General features: G+C 38.3%; 1 protein-coding gene and 1 long non-coding RNA gene across 3 annotated transcripts in view; both read right to left on the reverse strand.

Annotated features, from left to right (window-relative positions):
- Positions 1-3,853: 3,853 nt before the first annotated feature.
- LOC148184664 (uncharacterized) lies at positions 3,854-11,164 on the reverse strand. The gene is made up of 4 exons (XR_015772287.1): positions 11,029-11,164; positions 5,621-5,728; positions 4,756-4,805; positions 3,854-4,466 (listed from the first exon to the last, which is right to left on the reverse strand). It is a non-coding gene; the product is annotated as an uncharacterized LOC148184664 (long non-coding RNA).
- Positions 11,165-13,235: 2,071 nt separating this feature from the next.
- Positions 13,236-24,106, reverse strand: part of TMEM200A (transmembrane protein 200A) — a 53,949-nt gene continuing 43,078 nt past the window's right edge. Inside the window, exons 1-2 of one of the 2 annotated variants that reach the window (XM_088053902.1) lie at positions 18,468-18,473; positions 13,236-16,366 (exon numbers count right to left, since the gene is read on the reverse strand). In XM_088053902.1, coding sequence (XP_087910028.1) covers positions 14,875-16,350 — 1,476 coding nt within the window. In that variant the 5' untranslated portion in view covers positions 16,351-16,366; positions 18,468-18,473 and the 3' untranslated portion in view covers positions 13,236-14,874. Of the gene's footprint in view, positions 16,367-18,467; positions 18,474-24,106 lie in introns of those variants that run through there. The other variant, XM_005518345.3, reaches the window with a different exon arrangement.

The raw sequence follows: 24,106 nt of genomic DNA on the forward strand, positions 1-24,106 counted from the left end.
AAGAGAAGCAAAAAATATATTTTTTTAAGTATCCCTTTATTTAATAGCTTTGCATGGAGCCAAACCCAGAAATTGAGCTCCATTCTTTTCTCTTTCAAAATAAGAATTTCACATAAACTTCTACTTTCCAGTTACTCCATTTTGATATTTTAACACTTATTTATTTTACTTTCACTCATTCAATATTTCACTATTGTCTTATTTTCATCAAAGGCATGAAGAAGAATAAATATATTGCATTAGGAGGAAGCAAGGATGATTCCACCCAATAGGAAACCCACTACTGAAGGGACCAACCTCCTTCTGCATCTTGGTATATATCCAGAGATGTGGTCACACTCCAAACAATCCTGTGTTTTGTTTTTTTTTTGTGTTCAATCTATTTTATACTTGTAATTAAGGCTTGATAATGAAATTGAAGTCAGATTCTAGACCCTGCCCTGAACTGCCAAGCCTTTCCCTGGAGGAGAGAAACTGTTCTGCAGCCACCTTCCTCATAAGTATTATCAAGTTGTGAGTTGGGTTTTTCTTTTAGGAAGTCAGACGGTGCCAGGGAGGTGTCTGTAAAGGGCCTAAACACCAAGTAGATAATTTTCCATCTCGCATACAACATTTAAACCAAGAAAAATGGGAGAAAATTAACTGAAGAGACTTCTGTCCTTTCAACATAAAATGTGAGCATTGTCCTGTTGTTTAAATATAAGATGTTTTGGGGTTTTTTTTGTCATTTCTTTAGAAAAATTGCCAATTGCCAATCAGATCTTAAGTTTATGAGTGCTCATAGTAATATAATTCTATGAACCCTACAGAAACTATTTTGTTTAACTTTCTAGAAGTGCCACAAAGACAAACTTCTTCCTACACTCATTCCTCCAAAAGCAAACACAACTTATATTTGGGATTCTACAAAGAGTTCTTTAACAGGAACTAGTATGTTTTCAAGCATGCATTGTATTTGCTGGCACTTTTACAAGGATATCTGTAGCCTGAGGCTTGTGGTATCACTACTGTAAGATGCAGGCTATGAAGGATAAGCATAGATTCTGGAACAGAGGTAGAATGACATGGAAAATAAATTAACTCAGCCATTCTTGCAATGAAAAAGCTTGACTGCAAGAAGTGTGCCAGACACACTGCTCTGAGTTTTATGCCATGCCCCTGATATTGTTGCATTGCCTTAAGTAGCTGTTAAATCCTTCCTTCCCCATGAGCAACTAAGGATGCTGCTGCTCCTACTGAAAACATCCACAGTTTGAAAATGATGGACAGAGTCAGAAGGAAAAGACAGTTAATTTAAGCACAAAAATTGGAATGTCAAGTGTCTGAAACAGGAAGGATTTAGACAATCTGCTGGGCAAATGTTTCAGTCTCATTTTCTTATCTGTTAAAGCCAACCTTTCACAGTGGTGGGAAACACAGAAAAGTGACAGGGCTAAGAGAAAAATAAATATAAACCTCAATTCTGACCAATAGAACATTGAAATCTTGTTAACTAATTAAATTCTGCTATATCCAGCCACATATATGCTGTGGATGTTCATATACTTTTCAATATGTTATTTATGTTCCTTGGAGAAAGCAAATGTTGTTTTCCTTTGAGATAACATTGCAGCAGTTATATATGTCCTTTGTCAGTATTACTTGAGTAGGAGAAAAAACAGATGGTTCTTTCACACTGAAAAAGGCATGTACTACATTCTGAGCTTTAAGATGATACCCACAGCCTTGAGTAACAAAAGAATCCTGAAGGAATTTATTGTTAATTGAACTATGCTGATTCAGACAGAGACAAGATTAAGTGGAAGCTTTATGATAGTTTCAGGGTCTGCCTTCTTCTAGTCCTGTTGGTATTGCCTTTTCTGATACTGTTCATCCTTTCCCATGTCATTAGGCAGAAGTCCAGAAACTGACATTTTCTGCAATTCTACTGGAAAATAAATGTCATTTTAAGATAGATTAATCAGTTGTAGTATCAACTTCTGGATTTGCAGGAGATACAGCTGACTGCATGAAGACCTGTACCCAATACTGATGTAAATCTCATTATAGAAAACACAGATATTGAAGTTTCTTTCACCTTTGTAAAGTTCCCAGTGTACCCAATGTTCCTAGGATAATAAAAAAAAAATACCCTTACAATTTAGATGTATGTATTAAATAACTAAAGGGTCTTCAATCTGTTTTAGAATCTTGCATCTCAGACTCACATTTCCACTAACTTTAGTTATTAGGTTTTTTTTCTTACTGCTAGAGAGGCACTAAAACAAGTCATTTCAGCTGGATTTATATTCTGGGAGTACTTTCTTTTAGATAGAGCAAATGCTAAATTATGAACAGATACGGAGAAACCAACACTTTTATGAAGAGATACTGCCATTTTAACTCTTCTGGCCAGCACCAAAAATTTAAAAAGAAACATGTTTCAAGCAGTTGTATGCAGGAAGGAGGGAGCAAAGACATTTCTGCAACAGGTTCTGTTAGAACAAATATGAGAAAAATCCTTGTCCATATAGTTTATCCATTCTCCAAAATGGGCTGTTGTTAACTCTGTCAGATGGTGATATTTTTGTCTTTCCACTATACCCAACTTACTCAGAATTCATTCAAGAGTGTGGTTTTTGACAAGTAGCTTAAGTCTTTCAAAACCATTTTCATTCAATTTCTATAAGTTCTGTGGCAGAGTTTCCTCACAGAGAAGCCAGTTTTAAAAGTTATATAACTTTTACTCCCCTGTGCCATCATTTGCCTCTACAACCTTGAAAATGTAAGACAAAAGACTACACTATCTTAAGGGGGAAAATGAGGAAAGTCAATGACAACACAACCACGTTTGTCCTCCAAATGTCTGCAGCTTTAAAGTGACTTACAGCTTACGTCTTTATCCTTGCAGACACTCATTCAGAAAGAAAGTAATCTGTAGGCAATGAAAGCAAAGCACTTCACTAAACCAGGCCCTGGGCTCCTTAGGACAAAATTCAGGTAAACATTTTTGCAGGTTATGGCTGAGTTTTCTGAACACCTAGAAATGATCCATCATCCTTGTTATAGTACTCAGCCTGGGTGATCTGAAAAGAATCCGTCAGCTTCAGCAAATTGAATTTTCCCCTTTGAGAAATCCAGTGTTCTCTTCACATCTCACTGTGCTCAGGTTTTAAGTAACACAAATACTTTCTGTCTCTCACTGCATGTTTCCTTACTCTGAATCTGTATTTTATTAAATACAAAAGCTTTTCTTAGATAGATAACATAAAGAAATCTAACCTGAATGCAAGGCAGATTTTCTTTTCTGTAGGTATTAGCTGGAAAATTAATGTCAGCTGGATTACATGATCTCTGCTTGTGTTTGCCAGGAGTGCTCGCACATTGCTTATCCTAGCACCTAGGTGAAAGTACTTTTAAGTGTTGATATCATCAAAAGCAAATGTGAAAAATATTCTTGCAAATAAGGTTATTTATGGCTAATAAATTGTTTGGTTCAGTGAAAAGCAGTCTTCTTTTTCCCAAACCAAGTTTATAACCATGATCCAGGCCAGTGTACCCAATCATGAAGCTTTGCAAGCCTCATACCTGTCCTGTCTCTGCTGAAGCTTATACCTTATCCCTATGAGATACATTTCATCTGCATTTGAAAAGCAAGGATTATGCCTGAAGCTTATGTGGCTATCTTTTAAATAATTTCTAGCTTTTATTTTGCAAAGCATTATTTTCTAACAGTGCACTTAAATGCCTTTCAAGCTGCCAACACCTACATATGCTTGCTAAGACTGGTATCAACACATCTGAAAAGTTACAGTGCTTCTTTAACTCTGACAGGTACTCCTGATGTCAAGGAAAGGAAGAAGGGAAACTAGCGTGATTGCATGGAATTTATTGCTTATGTTGATAAATATTCACTCTGTAAGGAGTCTCAGCCACTGATCACTCAGAGATTTGACTCAAAGAGGCTGCAAAACTGTGTTGGGGAGTCTGGTGGCCCATTCCCACCAGCACACAGGTTTGAGTTCCAGGATGTCAAGAGTGATTTCTTGTTGCATGGAGAATTTGGAAACATGTGTCTTAATGATGTTTTAGATCACAAATTTGGGAGGTCATGGCTTCATATGGTTTTTTGCTTTTTGTTAATAATGTGTGTGCTGGTTTGCTCCTCCCCTGCTTATGCCATAACCATCAGTGAGGGTTGTGTGAGTAAGCATCCAGCTTCCTCTGGACTTCAGGGATGGATGGCAGACAGGGACTGTCTGGAGCAGTGACCCAGATATCTTGCTGGCATGCAAATACAACTGGAGGTCAGTCATCTTACTCCATAAGCAGAGGACATCCTAGGGCCTGTTGAGCTCTCCTGTATGGCTGCACACCAAGATCTCCCTGTGAGTAGGGATTCCTCTGCAGGTTACTTCTTGAGGTTGAGAGATTCTTTGCCACAACAGATTCTTGGTAAGAAATGCCAATCTTCTTTGAAATATTAGCTAAGGTGATACAAAAGGACTGGTTGTGTACATATAATCCTTTAGACATAAACTGTTGACCATTTCTGGATCTAGCTGTACCTAAATTTCCCTCTGAGAAGGAGTTTAGAAGACAAAGGGGCCCTGTTTGAACTCTCAGGAGGGTCCCTTTGACAATTTTGCCTGACCCTGTCTCTGCAGTAAATAATCAAATGTACCTCACCATAATTTTTTTTTTAAACCATGGTCACCTTTACTATCAAACTTTGTTAAATCACTGGTTTATATCAATTAACATATTGCTACTTACTTGCCCTCTGCTTACATACGCCCCCACATCAGGAAAGGGCTTCACTCCATCTGCAACAGTGTGTGATAAGAACAGAAATATGTTTCCAATGGACTTTCCAAGTCTGTTCACAGCAGCAGATCTCTTCCTGATTCAGTGCACTAACCTTTTAGTTTTTCTGGGGTTCTTCAAAAATGATAAAATCAGAGATGTCATCTTGTTTATAAAGTCAGAGAATTTAATAACATAGTAGCCTGAATTCTTCAAGACTCTTTTTGGTAATATTTTAGGCTGCACAGTCCAAGACTCAGGATATTAGACTCCTTTTGTGGTTCTTTAATCTCATTAATAAATTTCACATTTTATGAGTTTCTACTTTAATGATTTATATTATGCCTACTTCCACTGAGGCAGGAACAAATAAAGGCAGCCCATCATTTTGGACACGCGTATCTTCCTCTCCCCACTCCCTTAGAACCCTGCTGTTTTGCTTTGATGAGCAACAAAAGCAAAATATTCTGAAGTAGATCAGCTTTCAGATCTAATAATACAAAACACAAACACTGTGTGTATATATATATATACACATATATGACTATGTCTGTAAATTCCTATGCATATATGATCTAGCACATGATTCAAATTAAACACTTTAATTTACAAAAATGAACCTTTCAATATGTTCTGGAAGTCAGTAAGACATAGAAGGGCTCAGGGAAACATTTTTTTCCATCTGCCTCAGGTCTGGAAAGCTGCTTATAACACAAGCTAATTAAGATCTGCAGATCTCTGAGGAGAAAGTAACTGACTACTATAAACACACAGTCATTAAAAAGCACCCAAGCCTACCTTTAGCAACAGAATAGAAGCTGAATAAATGGCTTACCAATAATACATATGAAGAAAACTTTCGGCTTCCTTCTCTTTTCAGGAAGAGATATTGATTTCTGCAAATGGTGTGTTCATTCACAGACAATCACCAAGACACTGGATGCTTGAAAGATGACAAGAGCAAATACAGACAGCAAATCAGAGAGGTATTCTAGGATTCACAGGGCTTCATTACCAGAACAGATATTAGAAGCTGCAGCCTGTTATGTTTCTAAAAGTCATTAGTCCATTAATGATGTCCAAAATCACAATTCATCTGAGTCACTGTGATACTACGAAGAGAGGGTGAGTTGCACAATCAGTTGAGGCCCATCTGTCTCCTGGCAGTCTGGGATATAGGTGAAACTGCAAATATCAGAGAGTTGTTAATGACTTCCAGAAATGCCCTAACCTGTTCGACCTGCAAAAGGAAAGTGCAGAGCAAAATGAGGTATTAAGATAAAGCATGAAAAACCTTGCAAAAAACTGTCAGTCTTAGATAACAGTGGGATAAGTAACAATGCCATAAGAATAAAAGCATACATTCAAAAATTCAGTAGAAAAGAAACAGGTGCAGTGTCTTCCTTAGCAGAATAATCAGGATTGTTTTCTGTGACAATAAGCAAGAGCCCTCCATTTCAGTGTTAGTTACAAGGCATATGGATTTACAAAGTATAGCTTAATGAGAATCTAATGTCCATTTTATTAACTCCTAACCCCTCCTAATCTATTGTATTCATCTGACCCCTCCATGCAAGAATCAAAGGGTACTGCCATGTTATAATGTTATAAATCTAATTATCTTCCTAGTCCTCATAAAGAGATAATAAAGACCACTTGCATGCTGGAGGTAACACAATATGCTCACATCACATATCAGAGTATTTCCTGATGTTAAAATGGTAATGAATTCTCTATGGGTGCTAGATGAGTTTAATTATTGTACCCTCTGTGTGACAGAAGATGATCATATTTTTCATTCAACCATTTTTATTTGAATCAATGAAGAACATTGAAAAACTAGTGATTGCATCAAGACAGTAATCACAACAATAATTGGAACAACATTCCTTTAAGGTGGAATAAAACAGGACTAAATTTAAAATTATTTCTGAAAAATGCTAAAAAATTGCACCCTGGAAAGAGTTAGGTAAAGTGCCTCTGTAGGGTGATACCAAAATTGCATTTAGGAAAGCATATCAGTGAAAATACATGTATAACAGACTCAAAAATGAACTTTTCTCACTATACTATGGAAAACATACAGGTTATTACTGAAAATATTATATTCCTTTGAGTCCCCATAGTAACATTATATTCTCATCTTGGATAGCAGTTCTGGCTCACTGTTTTCAGAATTACATTGGACAAATATTTTAAACCTCCAGACAATCAAGATAAGTAGGTAGAAAGAACAGGAATATTTTTTCCTGTGGTGACTGAATTAAAAAGCAGATCATATTATTAAATCTTGTCTTAACCTAGAATTTTTACCCTCACTTTGTATAAAACTTCATTTCCCAGAAAAAAAAAAGACTGTGAGCAAATGGTATTTGTGACAAGTGAGCAGAGATATCCCCAGGTACAAGAGCCAAAAGATCTCTACCACAAACAATCAGTGTAACAAATACCAACTGGCTCTTGTTAAGCACTGTGTGTGCTGTAGACAAGATGCTCCTAGAAACTCAAGTGTTCATGAGCTGATCCAATTAACTTCAAACAAAAAGGGTAAATTACAGTGGAACTTCAAGTTAACTGTTGTTCTCTTTTGAACAAATTTTGACAGTTTCAGAAGAAAAGTAGTTATTGAAGTCAGCCAGGCTGATCATTTGGGTTTCAGGTAAGACAGACCTCTTTTTAAACCAGCAGCACAGAAATGTACACCTCAACTGTACAAAGCTTCTGGAAATAACTCCAGACCCAGATGGATTAATGACAGTGTCGCCAAAATGAAATAAAACACTGACACCTCATATGAGGAAATACAGTGGGGAAATACATGTTACAGAGCAGTGTGGGAACACAGTGCAAAGCCTGAAGTGCCATGTTCGGCCATCCTTTTACTCATTTTAAAATTAAACAACCCTTGCCTCAAAACCACTAAAAGTGACAGGTTTGTTCCTGATTAAGCCTTAATGCGAAGTGATTACTCTGCCTCATTTTTTCAATACTGGGGTAACTGTATTAGAAATGGCAAAGAAAAGTCGCCAGTAGGAAAAAAAAAATAAATCTGTAAATGGGAGATAGCAAAGTGTGGAAAATGGAAGAAAGAAACTGTGAAAATGGAAGCTATGAAACTCCTCACCTATGAGAAAGCTAAATTCAAAGCCCTGAATACTCTCACAGTGTGAGGGCACATAATCTCCAATATAGTAGGCAGAAGAAATCATCACATGAAACACATTGTAGCAAGGGATTTAAGTAGGTCAACTGACCTGACAGAGGTAAGGCAATGTATGCTAAAAGTAGTAATCGTTTAAATGTATTTATTTATGAAATTGGAGAAAAGAAGGAGAAATTATCTGTCCACTTGCAGATTGGTCAGATACAAGTCATATGGAAGGCTTCAGAAAAATTAAAAATCAAGGCACTAAAGACAAGAATGAAAATAGGAAGTAGGGCCAGATGCAGAGTAGATGTGCCACACTGAACTGGTATCTCTTTTTGAAATGGTAATTTTCTGGACAAAACATGCAGTAGAGCTCATCTCCTCTGACTTAAGCAAAGCATTTCACACTGTAGCACATGTGAAATCATTACCCAAGGAGCAAAAGGGAATTTGGACGAAAAATATGCTGAGTGTCAAATGAGGAGTTGGCTGATTGGGCTGGTAGATGATGTACAAAGCTTCAGGAAGATAATCAGTGAGGTTTTTAAAGGACGACATGAAACTAATATTACCAGATCTATGGAAAATGTATATTTGTGCTGATGCAATTCTCAGAAGTCACTGAGGGTGTGGCTGAGCAAAATGTTTCTTCCAGGTTGGTAGTGTTCCTTTGGAATAAATCTCCAAGCTGGCCTTGTGTACCACTCTTCAATTCATCCCAAACAGCAATCTCACAGCACACACAGGACTCCCTCCAGAGGCAAATAAATAAGGAGCTGTCCTCCAGAAGCCCATAACATATTCCAGTCATCAATGGATGTTCAGTCCAAGCAGCCCAAGCGTGAGTTAGTCAAGCAAAGTCTCTAAAATGCAACCAGGAGGGACAGTGAGCCCAACAAGCACAGATCCACTCCTGTTGGGCTGCACTGACTGAGTAGGTAAGCGTCATCAATATAAAAGAGAGCAGAGGGAAAACTGAATTGTCCAACAGGCTGGAAGGAAATGGAATATAATAATAAAAGTGAAAAAATCATGTAATTCGGAGGCCAACACCATTTGCTTTGCCAAAACCATACAGTGTTGCCTACAAAGTAGGAATCGATTCTGAGAACAAAAAGATCCTAGTGCTAAACCAGTTGTATGGTGAATCACAGGATACCTCTAAACAATTAAGTGATTAATTTATTTAAAAATATGAAAAACAAACCCCCAGAAATGTCAATATATTTACACAGGATATGAGATTATTCCTGGAACTATCTTTTTTAATAGTGAAGCCATTGGCTGTTACAATGAAATAAGAGTGATGGTAAGAATTGCCAAATGATAAGGGAAATATATTTACTGGCAATTCATAATTAATCTGCAGTAGTTTACAAAATTGTGTCAGTGAAAAGAAAAGCTTAGTGGAATTCATAAATGGATTAGATGTTTCTGTGGATGCTATCCTGAATAATTACATTAGCTGGAATAAAAACTGGTAAGGGGAAACAATGGCTTTATGTTTCTTCATATGGATAATTCACAGTGCTTGTAAACTACTCCCCTCTAAAGCATTATCTACCTGAATTAGAACCAACACAACAGATTAGACATACAGATTGTTTATTCAATATAGTGAGATTTTTGCTTGTTTGTTTTTGTTGGTTTTTTGTTGTTTTGGGTTTTTTTTTTTTGGAGGGGGACCTTGAAGATCATCTAGTTCCAAACCCTCTGCCATGGGCAGGGAAATCTTCAACTTGCCATGTTTCTCAGAGCCCCATCCAACCAGACCTTGAACATCTCCAGTAATAAGGCATCCATAACTTCTCCTGGCAACCCACTCCAGTGCCTCACCACCCTCACAGTAAACATTTTTTCCTAATACCCAATTCAAGCCTACTCACTTTCAATTTGAACATGTGTCCCCTTCTCCTGTCGCTATGTGCTCTCGTAAATAGTCTTGCCCCATCTTTCTTGTAGGCTCCCTTCAGGTACTAGAAATCCACAATTAGGTCACCCTGAAGCCTTCTCTTTTCCAGGCTGAACAATCCCAATTCTCTCAGCCTTTCCTCATAGCAAAGATGCTCTAGCCCTTTGATCAACTTGGTGGCCTCCTCTGAACTCTCTCTAAGAGGTCAACATCCTTCCTGTGCTGGGACCCCAGAGCTGGATACAGCACTGCAGGTGGAGTCTCACCAGAGCAGAGCAAAGGGTCAGAATCCCCTCCCTTGCCCTGCTGGCCACACTACTCTAAAATAAAATTATTCTAACTATCCTGTTTCCATTCCTAGTGAGACTTAGGGCTGTAATTCTGCCAACTGTTACTCAGATAGGTAACAGTATTAAGAAATGGGCTTTACTGAATGTGTCAAATACTTGAGGTTTATTTCAGATACTGAATCCTGAAATACAAACCAATATGGCCATACATAGAATATGGATGGAGGAATTAATAAGTGTCACTTGAAAGTTAAACAGAACAACTCTGATAACTGCAATCAATTTGCTCCTGAGTTTAATTTGAAGAGATTTAGACAAAGGACATGAACTTGCCCTTGAGTAGCTAAATCATACTAATTGAAGCACTCCTACATTGTAATAGGCTATTTATTCCATGTGCACTCTCATATGCACATGCATAGTCTTGCTAAAAGATTTATACTTGCTTATCACAGTACCGTATTTGGTAGGAAAATTAAAAAAAAAAAAAAAAAAAAAAAAGAGTGCTGGGAAGATGAAGGTGAAATTTCCTGGAAAGTATTAGAAAAAAGCTCATATAAAGAAATAATTTAAAATTATAAGACTAAAGTGAGCCAGGAACAATCAGCATGAAACTCTTTTCAGAGAGAAGCTGCTGCTGCTGGTTAATCTTATTTCCCAAATTTCTCTCTGTAGAAAGGACCAGCTATGCTGCATTTTAAGAATGAGCAAAATCAAACCTACATTCTGAGAAAGGCATTATGATATAGTTGCAAAAAAAATTTTGTTTGGGTAATGTGAGGCAGGACAGTTGTAGATGTCTATCTCCAAACCTAGCAACCTCAAGAATTCTGCTCAGTTAATAAAATAAAATTCCATTTTCTTCCAAAACCATACTGATGGTGCCAGCTCACCTTTCCATCCTTTACACAGCTCCAGCCCTAGGACAGCCATCAGGATAAGTAACACTGTGCCAAAAGCCTTCTGCTGCTAAGAAAACTCATGTCTTCCCATCCATTAAGCCACGTACAACTGAGCAGCTGAAAGCATTTGTCAGTCCCTCCTGCTGAACTGGGTACTGCTCTGCAAGGAAGGCTTTTGTTCGTTGCCTCCCAAGGAGAGTAATCTGGAATCACCAGGGAGTAGTTAAAGTATCAACCTGTCAAGAACTCAAGACCAGTTTCAAGGATTTTATCCAGCAACCATTTCATGTAAAATACAGAAGCAATTCTGGAAAAGGTTGTAACCCAGCATTGTAACCCTATCATTGTAGATAGCTGCTCTTTATTTCCTGATAAACTTGCCCAAAAATTTGTGCTTTTTTAGGAGGGACAGACCAAACCATCATTCTGACCCATAGGCAGTTATTAAGAAGGAGCAGAAATTATATTTTTTAAATAGTCTTAGGTAGAGAAAGGAGAAAATTCATTGTTTGTATGATCAAAATGATTTTTTATTTTTTAAAAATATCTGAATAGATATAAGGTTTAGCTGCTAATGATAGGAAAAAGTTTGTGGTGTAGCTCCACAATTGCTTCCTCTGATGACAAAACTGTCCTGACTTTGGCTTCTTTTTCACCCTGGAATGTATCTGAGAAACTCATTGTGGGGCTGCACATCAATAATGGAAATCAAATTATAAAAAGGTCTGTGAACTGTATCAGAAACTGAATAAGATAATTATAGCCTAAAGATAAAATTTAAGACATGCTTTTGTCTTTATCAGTTCCTTACCAACAGAACATGGCTCCCATTTTGGCCACTGTAAGGTTCCTGTATACCCCTGTGTATTGCAAAGGGTCCAGACATCTCTGCCCTGCTGCAGTTTCTGAATTCTGTCTATGTTCAGGTCTCTTGAACATCCACAAGTTTTCTCAACCTGAGCTCAAGCTGGAACTACCTAAGGAATATGAAACTATGCAATGTCCTACATGAACCTTGAAGGGAGCTGATCCTTCCCCTCTACACAGCACTGCTGAGGCCACATCCGGAATGTTGGGTCCAGTTCTGGTCCCCTCAGAAGAAGAAAGGCATGGACATACCGGAGCTGGTTGTGTGAAGGGCCACAAAGACGATGAAGGGACCTATGAGGAATGGCTGAATCAGCTGGGACTGTCTAGCCTAGAGAGGGCTCAGGAGGATCTTGTCACTGTGTATAAATAGGAGGTACAGAAAAGGAGCCAGGCTCTGGAAAGAGTCAAGACAAGGGACAATGGGCACAAAGTGAAACACTGGAGGGAGCCTATGACCATTAGATAGCCTCTTTTCCTGTGAGGGTGACCAAGCACTGGCACAGGTCACAAAGGGATGTTGTGAGGTCTCTCTCCTTGGGGTTATGCAAAACCATCTTGGCACAGTCCTGGGCAATCACGTCTACGCTGTGAGACAGCTCTGCTTGAGCAGGAAGTGGGGTGGACAAGATGACCTCCACAGGTCCCTTTCAATCTCAGCAGTCCAGTGATTACCTGAATGAAATACTTCATTTTATGTTAATAAGGGAATATTTTTGTAGTAGGTCTGTCAACTATGAAGTTACTTTATATGCTGCTATTTTGATAGCTTTATCTTGGTAAATTTTTCCCAAGTGAGTATGTTTTTCAGTATTTATTATCTGTGTTAAAATTAAAAGCTCATCCCCTGCTATACTTACAAAGGAACTACCATTCCAATTACCATATACATATGATAGTATGTGAAGTCTTTTAAGCTGTGATTTAATGTAGCTATTAAGGAAATAAAAAGCATACATCACTCATGTCTTTAATAGTGTTTTCCATTTTTATAATAATACTTACTGCCAAATAAAAAGACCAGGATGTTCTTTTTTATACAAAGTTTCTTGTAGCAACTTTGAATACATTTCACATTTAATGGGTAAAAAAAGTATTCAGCCTTTCCAAGTGTAGACATGTCACTGAAATCAATTAGTCATGAAGAAATATCTTGTGGTGGGCTAAGTATTTAGGCACAATGTTGTGTGCAGTGTTATGATACACAATTATACTCTGATATGTAAGACTGGAGATCATAGAGGAAAAAACAGTTCTTACAATGGATATGTGTAGAGAGACATTTTATTGCAAAAAATAGCAAATGTCTTAAGAACACAAACCAGTGAGTTATTAAAAGCTTCATAGCAAAATATTTAGCCAACTCTGTTACAATATATAGTCTTGAGGTTCTAACAGTTAACACTATGCCTCAAATCACTGAGCAAGTAACGCTCCTGGTACATAAACATCGCGCAGTTGAAATACAGAGCCAAATATTAAATTTAAAAAAAAAATAAGAAAAAAAGAGACTGTATTTTATCCTCCATCTTTCATAATCTAAGTAATTGAGAAATTACAACATTTTAACAAGCTTGATTCTTTTTGGGAAAAGCCATTAAAAATAATTCCTGAGTATTCAGAGTAAGTGAATATATCAAATCCAACCAATTATGACCAACATCCTGTTGGGTGAGCCTTGCAGCTTTGAAGGGACATTCTCTAGTGTGGCTGTAATGGCAGGATCATGGCCTAAACAGCAATGACATACATTAAAACCTTCTGATACGCACATCCCAATTCTCCTTTTCTTTAGCAATAGCCTACAACTGTCAACTGTGAAGCCTGTTTTGCTGAGAAAAACACTGTTTGAAAAGTCAGCTCCTTTTGCAAAATCTTGTAATGCAAATTGACACAGCTAAGCCTTCGGTAAACCATCACATCAATTATTATGTGAAATATATAAATCAAAATTTAGGCAAGGGACTTTCATACTATGTTAGTATATTGAATTGTATGCTTTGTATCAGTATTTTGAACACAGAGATCTAGTTATTTAGCATCTTGTTATTGTAATGAGAGGCAATATATTCATTCTCCATTATTGTCTTCAGATGCAAGTTAACAGTATCATCTTATTATACACCATATTTCTAAAATCCTGTTGGCATTCATAATCTTCCTAAGATTTTAATTGAATCTTTCTATTTTGATTTTAGAACTGTTGCCAATCAAAGTAGTTTAGAGACTTAATCCCAGAAAAAAATTTCACATTTCTTACTTTATATATGCTCTTCCAGAATTACAGGATTAAATTACAATGGATGTAGAAAGATTACTGTACAAAGCATAGTTAATAATTCACAACACTGGTATTCAGCTTGATCAATTACAGTGAATTCACAAAAATGGTTTAATTATATCCACTCTTTTCTATCCACCCACCCCAGTATGTAAACAAGTTTCTCACAATGACAATGGCAAGACTGCAGTTACTGAGATGTACTGCATGTGAAAGACAACACCTAGGAATAAAGGCCTGGATTTGACAATTCCAGTACGTGCTCCTGATCACTTCCCATTCTAGACCACAAGACCACTGCTTTCAGTCTCTTGCAGTCTTTAACTCAAGAGAAATTACAGGTAAATTGAGCTTTTTTCCCCTAATGCAGTCTCCTTGAGTCAAATTGAAAAAGGTGAAAAGTAACATGTGTATATAGAACAAAAGAAATAGTGACTTGGAAATAATTGGAGTAAGTCATAACAAAACTGACCAAGCAATGATAATGTACAGTATTGCAGCCGATTGTTACTAAGACAAGAAACTTGGTATTACAAAGATGAATACCTCTGTTTGCACAAGCCAATTTTAATGAGTTATTAAGCATTTGGTTAAGAACAGGCTTGTACAGTCTCACTGAAAAGGAAACACTTGTCAAAACGCTTTTTTAAAAAACACCATATTACATCTTCTAAATTGCAATTTAAATACTAAAATCTTGTTTCAGAAGTTCCTCGCTTCAGGTTGTTACTCAAAAACTCATCATGTTCAAAACTCAAATTATTATGAGATCTTGATATCATAAGAAGCTTTTCCTTATTAGTAAAGTCTTTCTTGGCTGCTGCTTGTGGCACAAGTAACCTATCCATTGGGTCCTCCTTGTTTTCTAGTTTCATATAGCCTTTACTGTTGCTCCGATCCAGTCTGGGCCAGCTGGGGTGTTTCCTTTGTTCAGCTTGGACAGTGAGCGTAGACGGACCTCTGTCCAAGTCCAGGGACTTAGAATGTGAAGACAGAAGATGCAAAGATGTGTTGGAACCAAACTGCTTCCTGGCAGCACCAGGAGATAAAAGCTTCCCTGTGCTTGGTCCGAGAGCCATGGAAGATTTGAAGGGATCGGATGGAGTGTCCACAAATGAATTGTGTCGTGGCAGCACGGAGGCGGCCGGTCTGTAGGATTCATTGGTATCAGTTAGTGGAATGGCCAGAGAATCCATTGACAGATTTCTAGACTGACCCCTGGTGATCTCTGAGTCCTCAGTTATGTTGTCTATACTGGGTTCATCAATAACACAGTTATTCAGTTTAATTACTGGAAGTGTGAAAGCACTAATGGAAGAAGATACAATGGATTTTGTTTCACACTTTATAGAGTTAGTGCTTTTGTCATCTGAAGCCTTGCTGGAGTGAGGGTAAAGTCCAAAGACTGAACCAGACTGCTCAGCCAGCAGAGGTGGCAGGAGGCTACTAGTGGTCCTATCTTCATTTAGGGTAATCTCATCTTCTTCAGCAGAACTATCCATTCTAAGATTACTCTTGAAGCCAGAGAAAGGCGCAACCGTGTTCGCAGCCAGCTGTGACGCACAGGAGCTCCCACTGTGCCGGAGCTCTCCTTCCCCCAACAAGCCAGTGTAGGCACCGCTCAGCTGCTTTTGTTCCCTGATCTTCAGGGTGTGGATGTCTATTACAGTGGAGTATATGTCTCTCATGTGTATTATTTTTGTTTCTTTGTCACGGTTTTCATGCAGAATGGCATTTGCACAAATAAAAATGAAGATCCCAATGCCCATAGTGAAAGGGCCCAGCATTTTCATCTTATCTGAGTGCATGTGCTGTTCAAAGAAGCGAAGTAAAATGCTCCCTTGGCTTCTTGAGGTCCGGGTTTCATTTACAGATGGATTGTCTTCAGATGCTAACAGCTGTTCCTTCTGGGGCCAGTAGCCAAGGATGGCCATTGCAATTCCAAAGAATGCAATAAGCACTCCCAAAACAAGAAAGAATCCCGATGGAGAATAGAGACGGATTTTGCCCCTGACAATTACTACATCTGTCCTGGGCCGGCGTCTAACTGGTTTCTTCTCCTCAGGAACTGCTACTCCAGCAAGATTTACATGTTGCTGAGATCTGGCAGAGTCTTGCCTTTTTAAGGCAGCCAGTCCTGTTATGACTCCTCCAGTTGCTATCATAGTTCTGTATTGTGCCCTGGAGGAAAAAAGAAAAAAAAAAAGCAGAAATGTTGAGGCAAGCAAAGATTGTCTCTACAAATATAAATAGCTTTTTGTTAATATGCTAGTATTTCTTGGTAATTAAAACACTCCTGATGATAAAAAAGCTACTACCATAGCCCCAGTTGTGACATAATAGCAGTTTTGTGATTCACATGGTATCCTAAAAAAAATGATTTTCCAGAAGTCCTTTTTCACTGTAAATATAGATAATAAAGCTTCCATCAGCAATACAGACAGTAAAGCTTGTGCTCTTAGTGGTGGTATATCAGGACTAAAGATAAAATATCCAGAAGTCTTAACAGACAATTTATTTCTGGACTGGTCTGAAGCAAAGTCAATAATATATTATTACCTTGTTGATAATTTTAGCACTTTAGCTACTAGTTCTTTTTACAATTTCTGAGACACAATGACTGTGGATACAATTCATTCTACATTTCCCCTTCAAGAGATATTTCCTGGTATATTTCAGCATATATTCATACATATTTATTGCAGTATTTAAATAAGCTTTTATTAAGTCTATTCAGAGTTCCTAAATCTCAGCTAGAGAATAATTTTTGCCTTTCTTACTAACACACTCCTCGCATATCTAAAAATTTTTGCTGTCTTGTTTGTTCCTCTTAGACTATACATCAAAAATCTCCATAAAGTTTTATCAGACAAGAAATTTTTATAAATTAAAAATTAGTAATTTCAAATTTTCTTAGTTTTACGAGGAAATTTTATTTCATTTTAGATTTACTTTGGTACCTGATTGCCTATTACATGAGAAACATTAACCAGCAAAGGTTTAAAAGAGAAAGTCATATTTGATAGATTTTTATGAGCAAAAGTAACAAATGAAACAGCACAATTCAGGATAATTCTATTTTACAAGGCATTTTTGACTCAAAAATAGTTTCTGTGCTTAATTAACTAGTATTAGAATTAATGAGAGATGATATTACAGAGTAAAATTAAGATACTGTAAGTTAGGTATGAAAAAATTATGTCCTCTTTGGTACTGTTATGCTCAGAGATAAAGAAAGGCTGTCAGCCTGCTGCAGAGGAAAAGGCTCTGTGTCAAAGCTGGGGGCAGTTTAAGAAGCAAAACCAAAGCGGGGAAAAAAGTGAGTGAAAAATGAGAGGTGCTGAAAAGCAGAGCTAAAGCAAATTGGTGACTACTTGCAATCTACAGGCAGTGATTTCCATCAGGTCTTTCTAACTTGTCTTTTGTTTTAAATTTTAGCAGTGCACCTCTGGGAAAAAAGAAATAAATTAGCTCTCTCGTATTAGGCAAACAGACAGACTCTGTTATGATACAGCACTATCACAGATTTCCAACATTACAAGCAGGTGTCACATAATCACATCCACAAACAGCAATTGGCCCAACCCACCAAATATGAGCTGGATTATGAAATTAATATGGCACTTGAAATAGATGGCCAAGTGGAAGGAAACTGGAAACAGCAATTCAGATGACAGACAGAAAGACTAACAATCTGAACTCCCTCCTTGCATCCTCACTATCCAAGGACAGAGGGCTTCCTCTCTTTCTGGGAAAGCTTTCCTTTACAAAGGAAAGACCTGAAAAGGTCTAGGCTGCTAAGTATACTGCATTTTCTGAATTTTTGCAAGAGAAATCATGACATCATTCCAAAATCTCAGAAATGTCACTTGTACTCTCAGGTTTCATGTTCATAATCTCTTTGGGAATTCTCAGACTTTGTAATTAATTTCCTTTTTGATTCTACATACAAAGATGTGGCTTTTTTTTTTAAGATAACAATTTTTAAATACCCCAAAGAAAGCTATTTGACATTGACAGTCTTTCAAACTTTCTCATGTGCTTACATGGATTTCTGCCAAAACAAAAGTTCATTATTCTGTAAAACAATGTTTTGAGTGTCTGGACAGAAATAAACAGGAGTTAGTAATTATAAAAGGTGTTGTATTTTTTCATTACTCAATTAAATGTAATTAGTTTTCTCTGTGAAATAAATTAAGATAATTACAGCACATCTTTACTGAAATGTAAAATCATTAACTTTAATCTAGTTTGTTCCATTAATCTTTTACAATTGCCAGACCTTTGTGGTGCACACGGAGTTTCCATATTCATGCGGTATTTTAGGCATACATGAACCCACTCTGTTCCTTCTCAGGGCTGCCAAGGAAGTGCACAGGTACAGCAATTTAGTGCTAAATTCACACTGTGCCTGTTGGCAGGATTTGCTATTTTGTGTATGTTCTGTGCTTATCACAACTACTTGAATTGCACCAAAGGGTGAACAGAATAAGCTTACATCTACTTGCTAAATATTTCAAACACACATCTAGCAAGACCTCCCCTCTAACTCCAAAAAGCAGAGCAAATAAAACATGCTTAAGAATTAAGATCTTGGGGCATCTTTCTGCAGAAAGTTCTCAATTGCAAATTTTACAGAAACTGGGAAACCGTATCTCAATTTCATTATTACCTATCACTTGAAGGGCAGAAATTGAGATTTCTGAAAATGAGAAAGATCTCTCAAAGCACACAGCTGGGTTCCAAACCATTCTGTGATTCTCTGATTTCAGGGGAACACATTCCTCTCTCCTTTTAACTGCATCAGAAATTGGGCTCAGGGGAGAAAAAAGTCTGTCTGCCAAAAGATACAAGCTTATTTTACACATAGGAAGAGTCTCTTTCCTATTTCTTGAGTTCACATCAATATTGTACTTTCTTTCACAGAAAAAAATCACAATCAAGTTTGTAAATAACGATTTGTAATAAGCCAATTTTGATCTCTTCTGCATCTAATAAAATCAATACTGTTAAAATACATCATGGTATGAGATGGTTTCTGTTCATGCTGACAGCTTTACCAAACCAATTTCAATGAAGTGCATATTAAGATGAAAACCATATTTTAGAAAATATTGTATTTATAATAGATGTTATAGATACATATGATTTATTCTGCTAAGTTGTTTTGTCACATACTAGGCATAATATGAGTGCTGCTCATTAAATGCTGCTTAAAATAGAAATAGATTGCTGGAGTTCTGCCCTTCCATCCTTGAGGGAGGCCCAACAGGAGTCCCAGGACTCCCACACCTCCCACTGTCAGGCAATAGGACACCTGGTGGATGAAGGGGAGTGGAAATGGGTTCCCACCTGGGGATGTAATAAAAACTCCTCCCAACCCCCCATCACCTACCCACTTGAGAATACGTAGGAGGCCCTGGATCTAGAGGGTCAGCCAGATGATGTAGAAGAAAATTATCTGCCCAGTGAGCCTCCCAATTACCCTTCATCTGTAGGACGGATCTCCACCTCTGACATCAAAAACAAAAGAAGGGTAGTTGAAGTGGGTTACTCCCTTCTGAGGGGAACAGAGGGCTCCATATGTTGACTAGACCCATCCCACAGGGAGGTCTGCTGCCTCCTGGAACTTGGGTAGGGGATATCACTGAGACTTCTTGGCCTGAATTGGCCATCTGATTATTACCCACTGCTGATACTCCAGGCTGGCAGTGATGAGATTGAAAAGAGGAGCATCAAGGCATTTTATGATGTTGTTACAGAGCAGCTCTGACATTAGACCTTGTCAGCCACTCAAAGATCATCCAGGAAAAGCCCATCTTGGCAGAGATCCTGTGAAGCAGCTCCTGACCACTCTCACTCTCTTGGCATTATTTGCACAAAGAATGATTCAGGCTCTTGACAGCTCACTTGTAACCTCTTCAGTGACCACTAGCAAGATGTACCTGACCTTTCATCCAGTACACAGGCTAAACACAGTCCTCTGCATCTGGAAATGCCTTAAAAAATCCAGCAGCAGACAGAGCAACAGGTTGCTACATGCCCCTTTAGTATGAAGAAAGGATGAACCCTTCAGCAGAAACTACTGATAATGAGCCATGCCAAATGGAGACAAAGGGAAAGACCTGGATAAATATGGTAGGGATGCCAGGTCCCCCACAAAGGTGCTCTGTCACTGCCCTCCTGAACTGGATGGGGGAGAGAAAATGTAAGAAAAGGGCTGCGGATTGAGATCAGGAGAGTTCAGTCGCCTACTGCCATCATGGACAAAACAGACTCAACTTGGGGAAATTAGTTTGAATTATACCAATCAAATCTGTGCAGGATGATTAATAATAATAAAAAAAATCTTAAAAATACCTTCCCTCCCACACTTCTCCCCTCTTCTTGAGCTCAGCTTCCCTCCCTTTATACTCCACCTCCTCCCCACAGCAGTGCAGGGGGGCAGGGGATGGAGGCTGCAGTCACTTCAACACATATCATCTCTGCTACTGCTGCTTCCTCCTCAGGGGGAGGACTCCTCACACTCTTGCTCTGTTCCAGCGTATGGTGGGAATGTGTATGGTGTATTCCCAGGGAATACATTCCTTCAGGTACAGACTGCTCCAGGATGGGACCAGCAAGGAGTCACAAGTCACAGCAAAACCCCAGCAGGGGCTCCTCTCACCACAGGTCCTTCCAGGAGCCTGCTCCAGCATGGGCTTCCCACAAGGTCACAGCCTCCTTTGGGCATCCACCTACTTCAGGCGGATCTCTGCTCTTCTGTGGACCTCCATGTGCTGCAGGGGAACATCCTGCCTCACTGTGGTCTTCACAGGATGCAGGGGAATCTTTGCTCTGGCACCTGAAGCACCTCCTCCCCCTCCTTCTTCACTGACCTCAGGGTCTGCAGGGTTGTTCCTCTCATATAGTCTCAGTCCTCTGGCTGCAGTTGCCTTTTTTTCCACTTCCTAAATCTGTCATCCCAGAGGCGCTACCTCTGTTGCTGATGGCCCCAACACTGGCCAGTGGAGTGTACATCTTGGAGCTGACTGGCGTGTCTATTGGACAAAGGGGAAGCTTTCAGAGGTTTCCCACGGAAACCTCCCCTGTAGCCCCCCCCACTGCCAATATCTGCCACACAGACCCCATAGAGTAACATCTGCAGAAGTATGTGTTGGTAAGGAGCCATGAGAGGGACTGCTGCTTACCTAAGCAGAGAACAGCAGAGCCAGAGACACAAATTCATGCAGGAAGTTTGCGGACATGACACAAAATGGGTAATGGAATAACAAAAGTCACGCTGGGATCTGGAGTTGCACTGGCTTTTTCCTAATATTACACCGGCTATAAAGGCTGAGGCTGCCAGAGAGGCTGGAAGGGATTCTCCTTTACCACCTTTCAATATTGGGAAAGGCTGTTCAGATGCTCAAGGAAAGGACACTTAAGAAAGAAGGTAAAAACAGCTCATAGTATGCTGTGAGTAACCATGAGTCTTGCATTTGCCAAGCTAAATATATTTTCCTAAAATAGTCAGAAGGTCAAACAACTCAATCAACAAAGATTGGGTAGATTCACCCTCTGACACAAAGGTAAAGCACAGGTAAATTATCATAGAAAAATAGTAGTTTAGCACAGGTGGACAAGAATCCTTCCCTTTTACCAGTGCATCAGGCTATCCTTGATGATCAGACAGAAATAGGCTGTATTTATGCCATCACCATTACTCAGATCTCACTTGACTTGACAGACATATGACTGACACACAGACATACTTGCCAGCCTAGATAAAGGAAGAGAGAAGTGGCCTGAGGACTTGCTAGAGTAGCTGCAGAGCACAGAGCAGGTGGAAGGAACAGATTTCACAGCATGTTTTAGTAGCTGCAACTAACTTCTCGTTCCACTACTATTTATTTCTCTCTTTGACCTAAGAGGCCACCACCTTAATACCCATCTTTCCTGCGTAATGACTAGCTTCATCATAACTGTACTGCTGCCAAGTAACTTTTTTTTCAGATATGGACTAACTATTAAAAATCTAATTAATCTCTCAGCAACTATTATCAACTCTCAACTTGCTGTAAGCTTTAAAGCTAGAGGCTTCTACTTTAAATTCCTGAAATCTAATGCCTTATTTAATTTGTTTAACTATTTTGGTACTATATAAGTTATTCTACCTACAACTTAGTCTTTTGAATACATGCATAATAATTTGAATTATACAGAGATCTTACACTTAATTTTATATTCTTCCCAGCAAAAACAGTAAGCAAACTAAAGATTATCAGTATCTTTTTTCTTTAATAATATGTTTTATTCCAGATACATTTCAGTGTCCCTTATTATTTAAAATCTTTGCATGAGAATCTTGCTTGCAAAAGTATTTCTCTCTCATTTATTCTTTGAAAAATGTCTAAAAACTATGTGAAATTATCAGAACTTTACACACAATTTCCCTGTAGTTTAACTTGATGTAAAGCTTTCAGAAAAGGTCAGTTCTTGTGTATCAGCAAAAAAATTAAACACTACTGCAGTGAGAAGTAGTGTGTGACAGAATCTTATTTCTATTACTGCAGCATTTCCTATCTGACTATTTAAGCTTATTAGGAAATTTATTTCCCAACATTATTTGATTTGTTATCATTTAAGTTACTAAATTTTGAATTTTAACAAGAAAAAAAAAATTTTATCAGGGAAAGCTTCATTCACATTTGATTAACCTAGAGTACCAGAAATTAAGGAGGTAACAGACTGTTTCCTCATAAAATGTTTCTCATAATCAAGAATGCAAATGAAAAAAAAACGTAAGAGAAATTAAGACATAACTGAGTAAACAAATTAATATTAAGGTGTATTTAACACATCTATACTTTCTCTTGATGAACAATGTATACATATCAATATGCTATCTGTGCATAGAAGCTGTCATCTGGTACAATCTGTTCTGTTCCAAGGGTAAAAATATCCAACTCCATAGGCCCAAAGGGATTAATCATTCTGGTAGAGATAATACAGCAATAGCCAAACAGAGAATAGTTCCACAAGAAGCAGAGAAAACCATCTCAAATTACAATTTTATTTAGCAGCAGTTTTTTATTTAGCAGAGTTTAACAAGCAGCCTCCTCCAACAGCCCAGCACACCAATAGGACCTCCTTACCATGCATCTCCCTTCTCCTATCCATTCATCAAAACATGACCTGGCTGAACAAATTTAAAAACAAAGCAAGAGAGCAAAAACCACCTTTTGCATTCATGATTATGGGGTATTTTAAGTGCACTTTAATTGATAATAGGTGAGAAGAAAGCATGTGGAATGTGGTACTAAAAGTCTTCTGTTTCAAAGTCACGCTAGCAAAAGCCAAGGATGTGACATTTAAAACATTAAAGGTTTGAAATTTCCAGGTGAATCCAACCCATTTGGTCTTAAATTCCCTTTAATGGTGTCTCTTCTAAGCTGTAAAGGGATAAGCTTAGGGACTAATCATGCCCTTTTAACCTCCTGGTTGCCTATCAGCTTGTGGAAGCAGACCAAATTGTGCAAGCAGTTTCACAGCACAAAAAAAACAAAGACAAGCTGCCCACAGGTCAGACAAGGCAAGAGCACCAGGGTGTCCAAGTGCCAGCAGTAAGTCCACTGCAGACATTAAAAGATGAGGCTCCCTAGATGCTGGTAGACTATGCAGCTGTGTCAAACAGTCTGTATTTGCTTTACAATAGTACCATGTTAAACAGTCAAATCTTTGCAATCTTCACTGAAAAAGAAAAGCTTGCTATTAAGTACACATCTGTTGGGAAATCTGAAGTCTGACAGTGACCCAGTTATTTCAAAAATCTAGATCTGCCAGTGGTTTTCAAATCTGCAGTGTACTGGTTGAAGCAAGACCAGCAGTTACCTCTGCAGAATCTGTGAAAGACAAATGGGCACGGCATGTCTGAACTTT

The sequence above is a fragment of the Pseudopodoces humilis genome, chromosome 3 (assembly GCF_049639895.1).
Source record: "Pseudopodoces humilis isolate 2021_Gansu_Grassland_sample_001 chromosome 3, ASM4963989v1, whole genome shotgun sequence".
NCBI lineage: Eukaryota > Metazoa > Chordata > Aves > Passeriformes > Paridae > Pseudopodoces > Pseudopodoces humilis.